The sequence below is a fragment of the Urocampus carinirostris genome, chromosome 18, assembly GCF_059441175.1.
Source record: "Urocampus carinirostris isolate Australia breed hairy pipefish chromosome 18, RoL_Ucar_1.0, whole genome shotgun sequence".
In the NCBI taxonomy this organism is placed as follows: domain Eukaryota; kingdom Metazoa; phylum Chordata; class Actinopteri; order Syngnathiformes; family Syngnathidae; genus Urocampus; species Urocampus carinirostris.
Window position 1 is genome coordinate 12,354,802 of NC_142366.1, and position 21,805 is coordinate 12,376,606.

At 38.1% G+C, this 21,805-nt stretch overlaps 1 protein-coding gene across 1 annotated transcript in view; it reads left to right on the forward strand.

The window, feature by feature from the left end:
* lmbr1 (limb development membrane protein 1) overlaps window positions 1–21,805 on the forward strand; it is a 57,767-nt gene that overhangs the window by 2,536 nt on the left and 33,426 nt on the right. The window contains exons 2-5 of the mRNA XM_088321913.1: window positions 2,165–2,237; window positions 3,427–3,466; window positions 3,538–3,677; window positions 5,944–6,047. Coding sequence (XP_088178039.1) covers window positions 2,165–2,237; window positions 3,427–3,466; window positions 3,538–3,677; window positions 5,944–6,047 — 357 coding nt within the window. The remainder of the gene's footprint in view (window positions 1–2,164; window positions 2,238–3,426; window positions 3,467–3,537; window positions 3,678–5,943; window positions 6,048–21,805) is intronic.

Genomic DNA, 21,805 nt, shown 5'->3' on the forward strand with positions numbered 1-21,805 from the left:
GCACAATGTAGGAAAATTCACAGTTTTGAAGTAAAAAAAAAAGGTGACACAAGTGAATTGTACAGATCCGAGGGGAAAATGTTTTGAGGTGAGGAGGGGCGTGTTGTGAGATTTCCCTGAGTAAATCAGGTTTGAATTAAAATTGGTGTAGTTGGTGCGGGCAGCGGTACTGTATTTATTTGTGTGTAAGTCACATTGAAATTCATTCTATCGCAGTATTTTAATTTACGATAGCTGAGACAAATGTTAGAAAATGGAGAAAACAGAAAGTTTTCCTAAAAGATATAAATAAACGGAAAATAAGCACGATGAGGAAAAAAACTCTTTAGCGTATGTCATGATGAATCGGACTTTGAAGGACATTCAATTAGTACGTACATTTTAAATTTTATGTTGGCATTGAGTTAATAGTTGTCAATAAATGATTTGAATTATGGCTGCATATATTCAACAATGTTTGTCACTTTCAATGCTTAGTTTGACCTGAGAAAAAGTGAAAAAAAATCTGTACCGATTTTTAATTAAAAAAAAATAATTAGGGCTTGCGGGTGCACAAAAAAACAGTATTTCCTCCACACCTGTCTCACATTTTCAAGCCCTGACCTATTTTCATGCTGGATCCCTTCTGAGAACATGAAAAATACAGTAAGCAGGCCAAATCTAGCCTGTTGGGTGATTTAATCTGGCTCACCATACATTTCTGAGTATGTGTTTAGTTCTTATAGTTAGGTGAGTTGGTTCAGGTGTAAAACTGCATTCAATAAACTGGTAAAATAAAGCAGTTTATACATTCAACGCCCAACTGAAAATATTTTCTCCCCATTGTTTGTGATAAAAGTTTTGTGTTTAGAAAAGATCCCTTGTTATCTGTGATTACAATTTCTATAATACTGAAAAAAGAAGCAAAACATTTTAGAGTTGGCGTTCTTTTACTGATCTAGCTCACCTGGGAACAGCAAGTCTGCATCTGGCCCCAGAGACAAACTGAGTTTGACATCCATGCTTTAAATAAACGATCGATTCTTTCAAAATTCTTTGTAAATTACCCTATGAATCCCTATAAAAGGCAAATATAATTGCTGTTTGACTGAGTTTAATTTAACCATCCATTTTCTGCACCGCGTATCCTCACCAGGGTCGCAGGTGGTGCTGGAGCTCATCCCAGCCATCTTCGGGCATTGGGCAGGGGCACACTCAGGGGACACCCAGCCAGTCGCAGGACACACCGAGACAGACAACTCACTTGCTCAGTCATACCTAAGGACACTTTTAACCTGACATGCATGTCTTTCCAATATGGGATGAAACCAGAGTCCCCAAAGGAAACCCACGCAGGCACAGGAAGAACATCTAAACTCTGGTAGCTGGAATTGAACCCTGAACTTCCACACCGTGGGGCTGCGCGCTAACCACCCAGTCGCCGTGCTGTAGGAAATAATATTCCTTTAACCCCACTTCTAATAATTTCAACAGAGCAATACCATAATAATAAAAAAATGGAAACAACATACTAATAACGAGAAAATATTTTAGAAATGTGTATAAAACTGATAGCCAATTGTGCTAATCAGTAACAAAAAAGTAGCTTTTAGCTTCAAAAAGATAGGTGATCTTGGTGAAAATTTGTAATAGGTTTTGAGGCAGATATTTTTGAATAACTGTAAATTATCATATATTTTATTAGTCTTTGCAGCAGCGTAAATTAACACCCTTGGCTACTTTTGAGGCTACATTGTGAACACAAGTCCTAAAGCAGAAAAGCAATAGCACCGTAACTTTCTTCTTCACAGTACACACATATACTAACACTCCACTTATTGAAACATGAATTGTTTGTACATGATTCAATTGTTTGTTTGTTTGTACATGATTCAAATTGAATCTTTTCTTCCGGCGCCGTCACGAATGGCAGCCACTCCAGCAGCTCCCGTGTTATTTTCGATTGTTCTCGATTGTTCTCAGCTCAGGGATGCTGCTGGAAATGTGAATTTCCCTTCGGGGATGAACAAAGTATCTATCTATCTATCCATCTATCTATCTATCTATCTATCTATCTATCTATCTATCTATCTATCTATCTATCTATCTATCTATCTATCTATCTATCTATCTATCTATCTATCTAAATAAATAGCTACCAGTAATGTTCTTTTTGCCATTTCAGATATGCTTCCTCCTATTTGCAGTACTCTACATTGTCTCCTACTTCATTATCACCCGTTACAGGAGGAAGACTGGTAAGTTCATATTTTGAGGTCTGAGTTGTCGTAGAAAAACTAATAACAAGTTTTAAAAAGTGGTGAACCAATAAAAAATAAAATCAAATGGAAGAATCTGGATGATGGCTTACTCTTTACACAGTCTGTTGCAGTTCCAAAAACTAACCAGCGCGAGGCAGCATTGCACTTCAAGAAGTCAAGACATCAATACTTATCAGATCAGATTCAGATATACTTTATTGTCATTCGTGTGTGTTTTATGACTAAAATGTCTCTTAACACATCCTACTACACTCGACAGCAGGGCTCGGAAACCTTTTTTGACCTAAAGAACCATAAAAGCAAAAATATTTTGATTTATTTTTTTAAGAGATAGACACATCATATAATTTAAGACAACATCTAACAAACAGCCAAACCCGTTCTCCAGACAAAAGCAAATTTTTCTATCACATTTTAATTCACTTTGTTATGTTTGCTCATTTGATAAAATCTATGAAATATTAATAATATCAGAGCCTGTGTCCCATATCAATATGAATATACAGTATCACTTAAAATTTGCCTCCCTCCTGCAGTTACTTAAGAGTGTTAAGGCTCACTTAGTTTGTCTCTTTTGTCCTGATGATGGTTTCAAAACGAGGTGCAAGCAAAGTTATTTTGTAAAAATGTCGCAAAATACTGCAAAGGTTACGAAGGAGTGGGCCTCATCCAATCAAATTGCTCTCGGTGCTTTGCTAGAGCTTCTGGGTATTTGTAATTTATAATTAAAAGCCACCGCAAACTTCAAAGTGTTTAAACATTGGATGTAGAATGCCTAGAGATCTTCCAAATACAGGATTATTTAGCATTTTACAGCCAAAACGGGGTCTGTTTTTTTGACACCTTGACTAAACTGTAGTGAAAATTGTGTCTATATACACTGGAGCGAAACCTTTGAGATGTCATTGTTCATTGCACATGCCATAATTGACTCTGTGTGTAACCATAATTCAAATTACTGCGCTAGCTCTATTTTATCTCCAAGTCATGTACTCAATAAAAGAGCCACTTATGGCCCGTGAGCCATAGGTTCCCAACCCCTGCTCTACAAGATATGCCATCATTAGAATATTCTAGAGAACTTCCAATTAATATACATTTTTAGAACTGAAATATTATACTCAAATCCAGCCTTCAAACTGCTGTGCTTTTTCTACTTATCTAGATGACCAAGAAGACGAAGATGCTGTTGTCAACAGAATATCGTGAGTCCAACGTTTTACTGTCTTCACTCTTGAAATAACCACGTGCCTTAAAAAATATTATGTACCCGCAGATTGTACTTATGCACATTTACGCTGGCTGTGTCAGGAGGCGCTGTCTTCCTGCTGCCGTTCTCTATCGTCAGCAACGAGATCCTTTTGTCCTTCCCCAAAAATTACTACATCCAGTGGCTCAATGGCTCCCTCATCCACGGTAAGTCTTTGAATCTGGTTTACGTGTACGCAGGTAAATAAACTTGTTACGTATTTGGCGTTTTTTAGATAGATAGATAGATAGATAGATAGATAGATAGATAGATAGATAGATAGATTGATACTTTATTTATCCCCGAAGGGAAATTCACATTTTGGATTGTAGGGGGGTTTGAAAAGTTTTTTTTTTTTTCATTTTTTATTGTACAATAAATGTATTTATACGGCATGATGATATGGAATTCGTTGCCTGAAAAGTGCTATACAAAAAAATGATTTGATTTGTGACTTCCCTGCTCAGCAATGCTGCTTGGAAACCTTGCTTTGCGGTGTTACTGCCACCAGAGGACGGTAGAGTCCGTCACATAGATAGGCAGGCCTGTCAGGTTTTTACTTTTTAATTGAACCACAAAAAGCGCGGGATTTCTAGTGAAATGCTGGTACTTTCTGTCAAGACATCAAATACGGTTTGGGTTTATCCTGATTGATCATGCAACATCTTTTATTATTAGTCTTCTGTTACACATTAGAAAACACTCTCACAGCATCACACAACCAAAAACAGTAAAAATAGTGGACACCCTAGTTATTACTGTAACTTTTGCAGCCCTCTGCTAGATGGCATTTTTTTCTAGAATATTGCAGCATTTGTTGCTTTTCAGACCATATTTCGAAAGCCCCAAGGGTGATGGTCCTAAAAATGTGACTTACATACCCTATAACTTATTCTTATTTATTCATCACCAAGCGAGTAAAATGGTTCATCAATTATACATCTCTTTATCCGTAAAAGTCAGCAAATGAGTTATTTACCTAATTTCACTATTTAACTTTATACATATTTAAAGTAACAAATCAGTTTCTTATTTTAGATTGATATTTTTGGGGGAGAAATTCTAAACGAACCTAATGGTAAGCAATTCGGGTTTCTGTTTCAACATAAAATGAAATCATGCTTTGCAATATAAGGTTTTGTGTGCTTGGTATAATAAAGTAAAAAAAAAAAATCTATGTGGCCCTTGTAACAATTCTTTCTGTACGTGGCCGTCAGAGGAAAAATATTTAAGTCAGGCATGTCAAAACATACAGACCGTGGGCTGGACCCGGCCTGTTGGATGATGTAATCAGGCCCGGCATCAGTTTGAGTATGTAAAGAAATTCTATCTAAAGGCATGATTTATTTTTAAAATAAATGCAAACCAAACGCCCTCTCCGGCCGCTAGAGGGCAATGTTGTTTGTATTGCATGGTGAGTTGGTCAAGGCTTAAAACTGCTTTCACTCAACTGTAAAAATAAACCCGTTGATGACAATGCTGATCAGGACAATCTTTATTTACCCATTGTTTGTGAAGAAATGCTTACATGCCAACCTTTTGACATTAAAAAGTGTACTCGTTCTAGATGCGCCAAACACAATTAGTCTCCAGAATATTGGAAAAAAAAAAACAACAACAATATGGGCTTGTTTAAAACATTATGTGGCAAACCTTTACCATTTGGGAAAAATAATGTGATCGTTGAAGCGGTTTATTCACTCACAAAGACAGTCTCACTTCAAAATAAAGCTGCAGTAGCTTAAATTACTAATCTTGAGTCAGGATTGTTTTTTGCTGTTTAAAATCGAAAAATTGGGTTTTATAAAAAATCGCTAGGCATTTTTAAGGGCCAAAAAGCGGTAATGTTAATAGGTATATAAATGTGGTATGTTTAGAAAAAAAACCCTGTCATCCGTAATTATAATAAATAAATAAATAAATAAATAATTTCCTTGTATTGTCATTCTGTGTAAGAATGTACACAGAACGAAATGTCGATTACACCTGACCCGTTGTAGCGAGCCGATGCAGCCGCAGCCAACAGAGGGCGCCGCCGACCACTTTTTAAGTCTTAGGAATGACTCGGCCGGGGCGCGAACCACCGACCTCCCAGTCTCAAAGCGGGCGCCTTACCATCTAGGCTACTGAGCTGGTATAATAAGTAGGGTAGGTTACTAAATGTAGGCTGCATGATAAGCATAATACTGAAAAACAAAGCTAAACATTTAGAGTTGACATTCTTTTACTGATCCGTCCCGTCTGAGAACAGAAAGTCTTGATCTGAATAAAGCTCATGGCCAAACTGAGTTTGACATCGCTAATTTAAGGGAAATTGGGCAATTTCCAATCCCTCATATGCAACAGGTTTGCGATTTTGGAGCTGATATAAAGGTAGAAGTTGAAATATAGAAAAAGTAATAATCTTCCTTGTCTGTATCATACACTTTTCAGGTCTGTGGAATCTGGTCTCCCTCTTTTCCAACCTTTGCCTCTTTGTCCTGATGCCTTTTGCCTATTTCTTCCTGGAGTCGGAGGGTTTTGCCGGATCTAAAAAGGTAGAAATACACTTTTTACTGTCGGTGATTATGTGGCGGCGGGGCAGCAGCAGCAGGTGCCTGGTTGCGTGCCCTCTCGCTGACTTGCGGCACCGACCGAAAGCTCATTAGGCATGAAAGTGAGGAATCTGGTCTTCGCCCCGCGCCACATCCTGACAAGGCCTCGCAATAAGGCCGCGGCGGCTGCAAACGCTCGGTCGCGGCAGAGTCGGCCCCGCTGATTTAAAACCTGATTCCTTGTGGGGGGAAAGCCTCCCTGCCAACCCCCTAAAATAAAACTTCAAAAGGGCAGGCTAATAATCGAGTTGTAAGGCCCAACGAACTTCCTCGTTTAATTGATTACACCCCACCCTCGGAGAGGGAAAAAAAAAAGAGAGGGTGAGCGGCTGGGGGCTCGTGTTCCAAGCGTCCATAAAGCGGCTGCGACGTGACAGCACAATACCAGCTTGCAAAAACGGAGGGGGAAAGATTTCCTTTTAATACACCTCTATCCTGTGTCACAGTTTGAAACGCCCCTGGTTTATGTCATCCTGGCAAATAGGACATAAAAATTGCTCTGTACTGTAGGAGCAAGGTCCACGTTTTTTCGTTTCTAATTTGTTCAGGCCGACTTTAGCCAGAAAGAAGGTCCCAATTTGCTTCTTTTTTTTTCTTTAAAAAAATCTGCTTTTTTCTACCGCTGATTCAAAAGGCCGGTTGTGTGTTGGGTCTGTTTAGTGTTGGGTTGCACATCCATTTATAAATCCCTTGCATGCTTACTAAAACTTGAAGGGGAAAAATCTTTGTCATTTATGCAAATACGTGCCTCTAAATCATACACAAGCATTCATTTTTTAATGCATGGATATCTAGGTTTATCCCAATTCATTATTCATGCTTAAAGAGTAATTGAATTACTCAATGATAAAAGTTACAAATAGCTACTTTCACTCATCTAAAAGAAAAGCCAAAGAACTTTTAAAGATTTTTTTTAGACTGCTGCTTAATTTTATTGCACTGCTTTTCATTGCACTAATATTATAACTTAGGCTAGTCTCTAAGCTCAATATTCTCAATATTCTGCCGTTTTATCCTGACAGTCATTTATCTCATTTTTCTCTTTGAAGCTTTTATTATACTTTAACCTTAGAATTCCATGTCTAATCTCGTTACATACAATGCTTCACTAAGTTTTTAATCAATGGAAATAAATAATAAAGAAGATCCATCCATTATCTGCACCGCTTATCCTCAGTAGGGTCGCGGGGTGCTGGAGCCCGTCCCAGCTATCTTCGGGCAGTGGGCAGGGGACACCCTAATCTGGTTGCCAGCCCCAGGGCACACAGGGACAGAAAATTCGCTCGTTCATTCACTCCTAGAGACAATTTGGACCGATCAATTAACCGAACATGCATGTTTTTGGAATGTGGGAGGAAACCGGAGTGCCCGGAGGAAACCCACGCAAGCACGGGGAGAACATGCAAACTCCACACAGGAGGTTCGATCTCATGACCTCAGAACTGTGCCGCACACGTACTAACCACTGTGTTCAATTTTATTTATATTAATTATATTTAAATCAGGCAGCACGGCGGCGCAGTGGTTAGCGCGTGTGCGGCGCTGTTCTAAGGTCTTGGGAACCTCCTTTGTGGGTTCAAATCCAGCTACCAGACTTCCTGCGCGGAGTTTGTATGTTCTCCCCGTGCTTGCGTGGGTTTCCTCCGGGCACTCCGGTTTCCTCCCACATTCCAAAGACATGCATTTCAGGTGGATTGGCCGGTCAAAATTGTCCCTAGGTGTGAATGAATGAGCGAGCGAGTTGTCTGTCCCTGTGTGCCCTGCAATTGGCTGGCAACCAGTTCGGGGTGTCCCCTGCCCACTGCCCGATGATTGCTGGGATGGGCTCCAGCACCCCCGCGACCCTACTGAGGATAAGCGGTGCAGCTAATGAGATGAGAGATGAGATGAGATATTTAAATCAGTTTTTGGAAAATAAATTCTTTTAATTTCAGCCTTGTGGCAGTACATATTCACTGACTTATATTGAAATGTATTATCATATTTTTTAAATAATATTACATAAGATAACATTATATCATTATGTCATATAAATTTGTAACTTTCAGAAATCACAGTTTGGTCAACGTCATTTTATAAGAAATTGGTAAGATTGGTCTTGTAAATATATGCAAATATATCTATATAATCTAAAGGGGAAAAATTCAACATTTATGTCTTTATATAGCTACTGGTGTTTTATGATTAAGTGATTATTTTGGAGGCAAAACCCAGGAACCTAATTTTAATAACGTTTTATTTTATGGTAATTTGGTAATTTGTAGTTGCTTGATGTGGCTTTTTTTTAGTTTACAGCGATTAAAATGGGGGGAGCACTTATTTGTCTGATTCATCAACCTAATAATTGACAGTTAATCGAATATGAAAATGATTATCAAAAAATGTTGGGAATAATGCTATCTGCAAATTATAATAAAGCACTATATATTGTGCCATAAAAGCATGGTAAAAAAGAACCCTGTGACCCAAAATTAATATGATGAGCATTGCAACCATGAATATGCACGTCCTTTTGTTAATGCGGCATTTCAAGCTTGCTCGCCGGCTGCTACTTTTGAGTGCAGAAATTAAGCGAATGATTACTTTAGCGGCTCATTGTGCAAGGCAGCCTTTTCATGTGGCCGGGTTTATATTTGACGAGGCACTAAAAAGACACCGGCGCGACAAAAAAGATGGAAACACGGAAGTTTATTTTTTCTTTTAACTGTTCAGCTCGTTGTCGGGTGGCAGTGTCAGCCAGATGATTAATAGTGTAGCAAATTGTCCAAATTGTGGATGAATCAGAGCGACTTAAGGGTCCCGACTTCTCATGTTATGATCCGAGCTTTATTTGCTGCTGTAAAATGTCTCCCCCTTTTACGGGGTGGGTGCTCAAATCCTCGCCCAGGAGCTGTTGCATCGTTCAGGCCTCAGGAGGTCAATCCGGGGTTCAGGTTATTATTATTATTTTTTTTTACTTTTAAACACATTTGTTAAAATAACACACTGATAAAAACTAAGTGGACTAACTCCATGTTTGTCATCTGGCTGGAAAGCGATATCAAATTTTATTGTTGCTATAAAATTTGGATGGTGACTTTATTGGTGATTTATATAGCAATTATATTTATTCTCGGTCTCTCTTTTTACGGAATTTGTTTTTCTCAAGCCTAACCAGATCTGTCAATATTTCATAAAAGGTGATAAATAACAATCACTTATTTAAATGGCCTGGCACCAATACAAGTGCAAGAAGAGCTGACGTGATTTTGGAACAGCTAGCTTTGCTTCCGACGACAGTTTTTGGTTATATTTTTTTATATTTCTCAATCTTAAAGAGACTGCGTGAATGATTTGATCACTAGGTGTCGCTTTATGTTATCAAGTCAAGTCATGTTTAGTCGGTACAACCAAGAACGAGTGCTAAAAAGCTCAAGGAAATGTACAACTTTAATTATGAAGACAGAAATTGACCTAAATGGACCATTTTACTTCTTTTTTTCCCCAGCTTTTTTTTAGGTTTTTGGGTACCGTAGCAGCTAGATGGTGGACAGTTATGTCATTTCTCTTTTTTCATGAGGCTTATGTTTGTAGTAGTAGTTTTTTGTTTGCAATAATCTGTGGTCTGTGCAGCCCTTTGAGACTCCTTGTGATAAAGGACAATACAACTAAACAGGACTTGACTATGATACAGTTCGTAAATTAATGCTAATTTCTGAGCCTATGAGTATTTTAAAAAAGTATGTGTACATTGTAGTTCATGTTTTTTTTGCTTATTATTTAAGTTGATATATTTATAATTTTTTTTTCAGTGAAGTATTTTTTACCAGTAGGAGCTGCTAAATAATACACACCGTCCCTTTAACTTTTTCTAATGTTATATTTAAAAGCAATCAATTTAAATGCAATAACATACATTTTTTTTGTATGAAGTATCAGTTGCTGGTATTGCTAGTCTCCACAAGTACTTAACACCATAAAATGAAGTCATACAGGTCTTGCAGGGCTCTCAAGTTATGTTAATTGGACATGTTCATATTTGAAACAGAGAAACTAAGTATAATGTTACAAACCCAAAGCAAACACATAAATACACGATAAGGATTCCTCCAGGGCTTTATTAGACTGGCGGACCACCTTGATTTTGCTTTAATCCAGGCTTACTTTGTTTTCTGGGTGGAATTCAGCAATGTCATTGAGCAAAAAGAAGTAAATGTATATTTGGTGCCTGCTGTGCAATGTTTTGCAGTGTTCTAGTCACTTAGTGACCACCAGTTGCGGGTTCTTCATGCGTGTTCTGACTAAGTGTATTTATATCACAAAATTAATGCAGGTTTAATTTCCCTACGTGATGAGAGGTATATCTCGCAGCTATGTTTACTGAAAACAAGCTGCTCGCCTGCCCCCGCACGCATGCTCATTTAATAAGTTCAATGCTAATTTTGGTGTCTTTACTTTTATGATCTGAACTGAAGTTAATTAAGCAGTATTAAATAATGGAATTTTTACTTTTATTTTATATGGTGTCTTGGTGAGATTACTATGCTATTTATTTTTATTTTAGCAAAAGGCAAGCAGTTTTCATTACCACAGTACTACATCCACGCCTTAATGTTTATCCAATGAGAAACATTCTAACTATAGGATTTTTAAAGTATGTTACAAGCAAGCACTAATGCTTTAATTAAGGGTTACATCTTGAGTGTATCAGTTTATATTTTACTTGTGGTCAATATTTATTTGTTTTATTTTGTCGCATCTTAGAATATTGGATATTATCAATGTATTTAAAATAAATCACCCTAAATAAAGTGCAGGAGACACCACAGGAAGTGGTGCCTCTATGACCGTGGTGTTCAAGGGATTCTTGAGCCGTGATATTTTTTTCTTCCTTAATAACACCTGCTTACAGCTTTTTAACATATGCAAATAATCACGGTATCAAAAGACATGTCTTGACTAAGATTACTTTGCTTTTCATTTTATATTTGTGTTACCATGGTTAAACAATTCCCTCAATACATTAAATGAACCCCATTCAAGCGAATAGAGCGGGGGCCAGCTGGCACAAGGTATCTCGTAAGAACATCTGAGTAGCCCACGGGCTGGTTCTGAAACAAACTCATCAGTAAAGGATTGTTGTGATTTTTTAGGAAACTAGATTTCTTGCTGTCATTATCATTGACATAATCAGTGTCTTTAAATATAATAATAATATGTAATTTACATAATATCGTTTACTTCATGTAAAACTGGCATCACTGACGGTAATTATAATTGAACTGTCACATCTGGGAAAAAATAGTTGCACTTAATTAGTCCATAGACACCACATACTGAGTTTGTCGAAACAATCGCTAATTAGCGAATATTTAAAACATATTCCTGTGCGATAGTGGCATTACTGTTTACAGACTTTTCATGCAATAATGGGCTTACCAACATCTGGTGAATATATAGGATACATTAATGAAAAAATACTGGATTTCAAAATGATAAATAAATTGTTGGTGCCCTCATGGGCACGACTTGGGTTTGAATCCAATTGCATACAATTAATTGCGATTTTGGTCAGTAATCGATTAAATCAATCATTGCCCAAATACAGTAGGATACTGAAAAACGTAAGTGTTGTAGCGTACTCATATAATTACTATATGCATTTCCAATCATATCCACTGTCTTCTGAGATACATAAAGCTCACCAGGTTATAAGGCACACTTGAAAATTTCTGGCCAATTTGGGGTTTTTAAGTGTGCGCTATAGCCTGGAAAATACATTACGGTACCTCAATAGATTCTAGGCACCTCTGTAAATAACTACCACAAGCAAGCAGTAGTACAACTGTTACAAGTAATGTGACGCCATTGAAAATCCTCAGCGGCTCGTTCGTAGTCTTTCTGTCGTCTTCCTGGGCGAGTGCGAAAGTGCGGTGTTACAAATCAGGCCTCGCAGTGAAAAGTGGCCCGCGTCTTCCCCTCGGTGTGGAAATGCGTTTGATCCTGTAAGGAGTTGCGAGCAGTCTGACCCTTTGACTGACCCAGCAGAGGGCCAACAGGTTTCATCTGGCCGTTAAAGAAACTCCTCATCAATCTCATCCTAAGCCGATGATGAGGAGCGTGTTTATTGTGGCGGGAGGGGCAGCCGAGGGCAGGAGAACGTCTTACCCAGCGAAGCCGGCGTGGTGTTACTAAGATACTCGTCTTTGTTGCTCCTCCACAATGGGAGCCGGGATATTTATTTCAAATCTCCTGCGCATGCAGACATTTTTCCCAGGCCTTCTTTTGGGCCCGGGCCGGCCGGGAATATAAAGTGGTGTTTACATACCTTCCTTTAAGGTCACAATGTCTCCCTAAAGCTTGCCCGTTACAATGTGGGTTGCCATGGGAACATATTAGCTTCAGCCTGGAATTTTAAAAAGGGGGAAAAAAGGCAAGTCGTTCAGGTTCTTTCCCTCATGACCTCCTCCTCAATTGATTCACTTTTCCAAACAGTCTAGTAGTTTTTTTTTCAATGGAGATGTTAAATGAGGGACAGCAATATACACATGGCAACCAGTTTATCACCTTGATAATTCGTGGTTACAATAATATTATAAAATCATAGTTTTTTTAAGTGTAGGTAAAGATATTGTCTGTAATTATGTTTCTCTGTACAGATGAACCAAACATTTCTGCACTAGCCACGAGTTTAACATCCCTTCATCTGAAACCTGCATGATGGCAAGGAAAGACAAACTCAGGGCTGCAACAAACAATCGTTTTAATATTAGAAACACATTTAATTATGTCCATTATTCAAAACTATTCATTGTATATAAATGTATAAATATTAATTTAGTTACTGTGCCATGTCAGACAATCAACAAAAGTGGAACATTTTGAGACACAAAGATTCTGGTGATTTTTAGATTTTCTACTAAAAAATATATCTAAAAAAAATTTAAAAGGTTAGAAAGAATAGTTGTTGATTAATTTGATTATTGATTTATCCGGTAGACCATCGAGAACACCTGAGTAGCCCGCAGACCAGTTAGCTCAATATATGAATACCTCACAAGTGAGCTCATTGTAAACTAATTGTGATTTATTAGGACATTTCTAACCTATTTTGACCTTACTATCGATAAATATTACAACCTGGTATTAATTCAATAGTTAAACAGTTGCATAATAGTAATACCATGATTATTTGCTATTTTAGAAATGCATATCAATCACATTGGTAGCCTTTTGCACTAATCAGAAACAAAAAAAAGCTTTCTGCTTTGAAAACATATGATCTTTAGATGAATCCATGAATTGTTGCACGGTTAGTTGTCATTGGAATGAACTTTCATTAAGTTGAACTTTTGGTTCACTTTGCTTGCAGCTTTTCTGGAATCTTCAAAAGCGGCTAGGTTTTGACAGAATTTTTGTAAATCGAAAATGAATCGATCTGTACCTTTTTGGGCCTCAAATTTACTTCTCTCAGGTTAATGTGGCTGGAAGGAACTGCTACTGTTCTAAAAAATACAAAGCTAAAAAATACAACAAAATAAAATAGCACACACAAGCAGTGGCCATTTCTGGTGGACCATAAACAAGTTGTTTTTGTGCAACCAATCGCTCGTGTTTGAACAATACGACGTGATGCTGATCATTTTCCATGCGCCTCTCGTCATTTTCGAGGAGTTTTTACAAAGAGGCCTTAGAAGTCCGTTTCTTTGCTCTACAGGCCGGCATGTCCCCTCTTTCTGTCCTCTCTGCTTTGCGTCTCCTCACACGCCCATTGCAGTGGGACTTGAGGTCCTTCAACGATGCGCTAATAAGGTCCTTGGGCATCTGGCAGGGGCCTTTCCCCCCCTGCTCCCTCACTTGTACTCTTTGGCTCTTGTTCTGCAGGCTTGGGTAGCTTTGGGATGATCCTGGGAAGTTGTGACAAGCTTAGGCCCTAATAGCGTTACAAATAAAATCTGATGTATTCATTTATTGTATTTCACCTTTAAAACATGGGTTTGTAACTCAACGTTCTTGGGGGCCGCCGGAGCTAGGGTCTGGGTGAGGTGGGGCCCAAAAGGAAATCTGATTCAAAACTTTCCATTGTTTTTAAATATCTTTTCCCCCTTACACAAAATAAAGTTACAAAAATAACGTTAACCTTTTTGAAATTAGTAAGAAAATAACAAAGTCCATCAAATACCTGTCGACCTCAACCTATTATTGCACCCCTTATTAATGATTTTAGTTCCTCGTGTTAAGCGATAATACGCCTTACAAAACACAACACAGCCCCTATTGACTCACCACAAGACAAAGTTTGTCAACAAAATTAAATATAATTGTTGTTGATATAACATTTGCTATTGTACCGCAACAATTTAGCAATCTACGTTGACGTTGTCCTCTGCAACCAGTGACTAATACGAGCCGCATTAAAGCTGTACCGGGCAAGATGAGATCGGTCTGACAAAAAAACAACAACAACACGTTTTTATAATGTATTGAAAAAAAAAATCCATGTCCAAAAACTGTTGTATGGCGTACACAATTTGAAAATATCAAAATAACGAATAACATACTGAGAAACGTATAACATACGGGGAAACATATATCTTGACATGTATGTAGTAATAAATAAATAGAATAATAATTCAGCAGTTAAGTAAATAAATACATTTCATACACACAAAATATGGATTATTACGAGAATAAATCAATCAGTGAAAATGGACTGCATTCAAAAATGTTATTCCAAGGCAGGACAAACAATCATCTCATAGGCTGCAAGTTTAAAACCCCTGCTTTAAAATTATATACCTACATAATGTTTAGGGCTCCAACAAATTATTATTTTCATTGTTGATTATTCTGCTGTTGATTAATCAGATAAAATCCCTGTATTATAAAACCAGTAAAAATGTGAAAATTAAATTCTTTATAATTTGGTTACTGATGTCCTTAGAGGTATCAGAAAATTAAATCGATTGTTGGGGAGAAAATGTTGAAATCACTTTTATTGTGACCCGGAAATTGGCTCTTTTGTTTAACCTTAAAATTGAATTTGTGCACCTTTTGATATGCTTATGATTTATTTTAAACAAATAGATAAACAAATAAATGATTATAAAAATAAATACAATAAATAAAATATAAATTAATAAATCCGAATACCCCCCTTTTTTTAAAAAACATACATATATAAATATAAAAAATACACTAGAAATACAGTTATAAATAAGTAAATATGAATGAATTCCCCAGAAAATAAATACATAAGTGCAAATAGGTATAAAAATATATTCAAACAAATAAACCTACAAATGATTATAAAATGCCCCTAAATAAATGATTAAATACAAATGAATTAAAACACACATGTAAGCAGACAATTACAGAAAACCGACTGAAAAATCAGTTTTAAAAAAATAAACATTTTCTGTACATTTTATGCTTCACTTGCATTTCCACATACTATAATTTACCATGGGCAGCACGGTGGTGCAGTGGTTAGCGTGTGCGCGGCACAGTTCTGAGGTCATGAGATCAAACCTTACTGTGTGGAGTTTGCATGTTCTCCCCATGCTTGCGTGGATTTCCTCCTGGCACTTCGGTTTCCTCCCACATTCTAAAAACATGCATGTCAGGTTAATTGGCCGGTCCAAATTGTCTCTAGGTGTGAATGAGCGAATGAGTTGTCTGTCTTCATGTGCCCTGCGCCTGGCTGGCCACCAGTTCAGGGTGTCCCCTGCCCGAAAGTAGCTGGGATGGGCTCCAGCACTCAAGCGACCCTACTGAGGATAAGCGGTGCAGATAATGAATGGATTGATGGATAATTTACCATGTCACAAGCAGTTTTCTGGGTGAACTCAATGGAAAAATGTGGACATCTATAGTCGTCTTTGGCAGTGAATGTGTTTTTTTAAATTTTAGTTTCACACCCAAAAATATCCGATTCAATTTAAGATGACCTGGAGGGTGCAAAGTGTGAAACATCTTACTGCCCTTTGGTCCCGCTGCAGGATTCTTAGAAGTTGTCCTGGTCTGTGCACAAGCTAACCAGCCCACTCCCTCGATGTCACGGAGAGGATCGTGGGATGCTAAATATTTCAGAAGAGCTATATTTAGCCCAAGTTACACAATTAGAATGTCGAGAATAGAAACTTTTAGTCGGTCTTTTTTATCCATTCTTCCCTGTACACCTTCTGCCCGTTGACAGTTTTTCTTTTGACAGGCGACATCTTGGCGCTATTTTTATTCTCTGTTTCAAATAAAAGCCTGGGTGAACAAAGTACAGCGACGAGAATAAACGAGCACAGAGATGATAGCGATGGAGGTGGCAAGCGGTGCCTTTGCCCTAAAAGATCTGAAGGACTAATGATTTATACATGATTGAGAGAGGCTATCTAAAGGGAATATACCTGCATTTCGCTCCGTTGAGATGGAACGGTGCCCTGAGCGGACGCCCGGCTCTCTCTTAAAGCGTTTAATGCTGAAAGCATTTTTTGCTCACCTCCTCTAACTTTTCCCCCAGGATGGCACTTTGAAGCAGTATCTTCAACAATATCTTTTTTAAGACAGCCTACCTCAAATTCCACAAAGTGATTCACCCAAATTGTCAACTCAAATTGTAGTTACCTTAAATTCCGGATGATAAGGTCGCTACCTTTTCGCAAAATTTTGAACACTGTGGCTTTAAATACGGTGCGGCGTATTCTTTTTTTTCTTTCGCGGTGACAATCAGGAAAAAAGAAAGCAGCTCTTTTCAGGATCGCATGCGCTCCGAATACAGAAAAACAGAGTGACAACTGGAAACATTTATTACACCTATTTAGAAGAGAAATTAGTCGATGTTTTTGCACAATTTTTGCAACATTATTCAGATAAGACATAACAGGAGCAAAATGGGAGGTTCAAAAGTACTTCATTGAATATTTACTTTTTGCTCACAATATTTTAACTTTTTCACCAACAAATGAAGTCCTCAATTTATACATCCAAATTGAACAGCAGGGGAGGTTATCTATCAAAAATGCTACACTTTCCGTATCATCAGCCTTAAAGTCAGGTCTCTGAAGTTACCTTTAATCCTCAAGGAACAATAACAAGAGAATGCAATATGGTCCTGTACTGCAGCCACCACCAAAAGACAAAACACAGACGACGTGTTACAATCTGGCACTATTCGCCACAGTATAGTTGCCCTGGCGCTCTTGTCTTTCAAAAATGCAGCTTACGGCTTCCTGCCCCAAAAACCTGACCAATGCAGAAGGCTCTAAGTCAGCCATGTTAAACATATGGCCCGGAGGCCGTCCCCGGCCTGTTGTATGAATTAATCTGGCCCACCATACATTTTTAAGTGTCTAAGTAATTTCAATCAAAAGGTGTGATTTTTATTATTTTTAAATAAATGCTCCCTTTGGATGCTAGAGGACAGTAAAGGATATACTTTCACCTTTTGTAGGCCCAGCCTAGTTGGTGGACCCGATATAGTCTAGTCTTATTGCCCATGTATCCCCTAAAACTTTTATTTTGTATTTCTTTTTGATTCATTTTAAACCAGTATGACAATAAAGGCAACCATTTTTTTCATAGCTGTGCCTTGAATTTGTATATTGGGGTGAGTTGCTTCAGGTGTAAAACTGCATTAACTCAAAAACTTAAAACAAACCAGTTAACACATTCCTCCATGATTATAATATGTAGGGTAGGCTGAATGATAAAGCATTATAAAGACAAACTATGGTATGCTAAACATTTTAAGTTAACATTCTTTTACTGATCTGGCCTGCCTAAGAGAAAAAAAGTCTGGATTAGACTCTAGAGTTAAACCAAGTTTGACATCCCCGTTTTAGATTATGTTGTACATCAGGTCCAAGTGCCGGCACGATGCTCCATGCGACATCTGGTCTAGTATTTCTCCCTCAAAAGAGAGATTCACTTGTTTTGATTATAACTCCTCCTAAATGGTGCCAATTTGTTAAAAGCAAACTCAAAGATAAAATTGTTTTACAAATGTATAAGAAAAATTTATGGGTCATTCTTTTTAGAATGTCCCATTTAAAAAATAATCATGGCAGGTTGGTCCAATTTAGGCTTTTCTTTGTTTTGCTCCATGTTTCTTGAATGCATTTCTTATTCGTATCAGGCAGTGTTTGTGACATAAGGTCAATTTGGTCTAGGTCATAAACAAATTCTCGATTCGGGCCATTTGCGCTCTTAAAAGGTTAGCTGCCGATTAGCGGGTGCCGATTAGCGGGTGCCGCTTTCAAAGGGCGACCTCTTTGCGTACCTGTCGGCCAATGCTGACCAGCGACCGTGTCACCTTTCCTCTTTGGTGGTTGCAAATTGCTCATGTGCAGCCAATTTAGTCAGCCCCCTAACCCCTTTCTTGTTATCGAGCGCCCGGCCCCCCTAACTGACTCGATCCCTTGCCTGTGCAAGCAGGTAGAATCGGGTAGGGAGGCGAGGTGGAGGGGCCTTATGAAGCACTTAGCGGTTTGTGACCCGGAAAACCCAAATTACCCCAAAAGCCGTCCGTCTGCACCGCCCAGGATACAGCGGCGCTAGAGGAACTCCTAATCGGGCCCAGATGGGAGGCCTGCTCTTGATCGCAAGACAGTAGCTGACCTGGCACCCTGCCCTCGCCCCCTTTTCTCTTTTAATTTCAGCTCTGCTAGCGCCTCGTCGTTTATAGAGTGCAATACATGTATATAAAAGAGTTGTTTTATACTCATGTTGGTTTATGTCACATTTTTTTAACAGACTGAAGGGAATGGGAAAGAGAGAAAAAGATCAGAATATTTGTTTACAGCACTGTAAACAAATATTCACCGCTTTCATAATTCTGTGTTTTTTTGCATATTTAACACACAATAAGGTTTCAGATAATTAAATCATATTTTGACATCACACAGAGACAACACAATGAAATGAAAAAAATGCAGTTTTGAAATGTTGATTCAATTTATTAAGGCATAAAAAAATCCAAGCCTATCTGGCCATATGTAAAAAAACAGGGTTCCCGCGGATCCCTGGAAAGACTTAAAAGTCATTAAATTCATTATTCTAAGAAGGCCTTAATTGGCATTAAAATGTCTAAAATCCAATTTTTCAAAAGTCTTAAAAATGTGAACACATTAACAAGATTTATTTTTGTTTGAATTAAAAAGATTTTGTAACATTTATCAATTGTTTTTCCCAATTTTTCACTGTTTTACTTCTGTGGCAACATTGCGTGAACTATCAAAACTGTCATGTGGTTTCAGTCGGGCCTTTCAGAGCAGACACATGTCTTAGATCTACCCACAATACACATGAGAACTTCGAACAGAGACATTTACTTTGGACCATGGGAAAGTGTTAATTTATTGAAAAGTGGCTGTCCGACGAACGTTTTCTATGGCCTAAAGCTGTACTAGGTAATTAGTACGAGGCACGATGTATTGTGTGCAAGAAATATATATATATATATATATATATATATATATACACATATACATATATATATATACACATATACATATATATTTATACATTCATATATTTGTCGACTTGGACATAAATTTGATTTCAAAAGGCATTAAAATAGTCTTAAAGTCTTGAAGTCGACTTGCCGTTAAGTTGTAGGAACCCTGACAAAGTATTTTTCCCCCCCTTGTTGAATCACAGGGTAACCATGACTAACCACGATTTTGGGAAAGCTGAGTTCAAATCCACAGGCCACACCCAAATTTGATTGCTGCCACCTGCGTTGAATCAATAATTCACCTAAATTGTATTTGTTAGACAAAGTGAAGTAGGCTACAAAATTTCAAGAACAAAATTGGCACGCCTCAATCCAAAGAAATTCCACAAGAAATTAGAAAAAAATGTGATTGAAACATATCAGTCCGTAAAAGGTCACAAAGCCATTTCCAAGGTTGTAGTGCTTTAGTGAACCACTTTCACAGCCAATATCCGCAAATGGAGTAAACTGGGAACAGTGGGCAAGCTTCCCAGGAGTGGTCAATAAACTAAGATTACTCCAAGGGGCTACAAAAGAATAGTGAAAAAGATCCATTGAACTTCAGGGCTAGCTGATTTTAGTTAAGGTCAGTGTTCATGACTCCATTATAAGAAACACATTGGCCAAAAATGGCATCCATGGGAGAGTTCCCAGGCGAAAAACCACTGCTGTCACAGACTAACACAGTCATCTCAAATTTGCCAAAAAGCACCTCAAATATTCTGAAGACTTTTGGAGAAACATTCTGTGGACCGATGAGTAAAAATGGAGGAGAATTTAAAAAAACAACAACATGATGCCAGCAGGAAAGCATGGTGGTTGCAGTGTGATGGTCTGGGGCTGATTTGCTGCCTCAGGACCAGGCCTACTTTCCGTGGTTGACTGAACAATGAATTCTAGCGTTTACCAGAAGATCCTGAAGGAGAATGTTTGGCCATCAATCCGTGCCCTCAAACTCAGGCGCTCTTGCAACAGGACAACGATCCAAAACACACCATCAAGTCCACTTCTGAATAGCTCAAAAAAATCCCCAAATAAAGGTTTTTTAAAGGCCAAGTCAAAGTCCTGATTTAAATCCAATTGAGATGCTGTGGTCTGACCTTAAACGGGCAGCTCATGCTAGAACCCCTCCAATATCAGATTTGAAACAATTTTCCAAAGAGTGGGCTGAAATTCTTTCACAGTGTTGTGAAAGACAAATTATCGTAAATGTTTGATTTTTGTTACTGCTGCCAACTTGCTATTAGGTTCAGGGGGCAAATTCTTTTTCACATAGGGCTGATAACCGTAAATTCCGGACTATAGAGCACACCTGATTATAAACCGCACTCACAACACTTTGAGTGATTTGACACTTTTGTACTTGCACAATTCGCACCCATGAACAACCCGCAGGCACCCGCAGTAAAGATTGCGAGAGTCACAAGTTTATCCCATGCCAGGCTGTAAGTCCCACAATTGTAGCTTCTGGATAGTACTCTAATCCAGAACCACAGCTGACCTCACGTATAGTAAATGATACCCGTAATTAGGGTATGATGCAGACTTGTAAAGTCGGGGTCCCGTTGAAAGTAATTCAAGGAAACAAAATGTCTATTTCCAAAGTTAAGAGTGGGAAAAATATATATCCACTATTTTCTGCTGCAACAACAGACAGATCTACCGGTAACTCAGCTTTACCACATTTCCCATAAGCCCGCGTTTGTTCCGCCTCTTATTTTTGATTCGTCTGTAGAACACATAACAGAATAAATCTATAAAATAAATACATTACAAAAATATACAGTTGCAAATACATATTATACATGGTTACACATATTTACGAAGAAAGACGGTACACTAAGAGATTTTTCAAAGCTTTAATAATAATAATATAACTTTCATCCCAAACCGTGCCTTTGAAAGGTACCAACACGCTAGTAGGATCACGCTCGCAATGTATAAAACATTTCTTCTCATAAGTACTGCCTTTAAGGGCATCTTCCTCAGTATCACCCTCAGTATTCGGAATGTACCTCAACTTTGCAGAAAATGTATGCTAAAACTTCGAGATTGCAGTCTTTCTTGGCGCACACTATTAGTCTAAATCTTACCTTTTAAACTCCTGCGCCGCTGGTGGCCGTTAGAAAAAATTCATAAATTAGCCGCTTCACTGTATAAGTAGCGGCTTATAGTCCGGAATTTACGGTAGGTTTTGATTTATTGTGCCTTCATCAAAAGGAATCGACATTTCAAA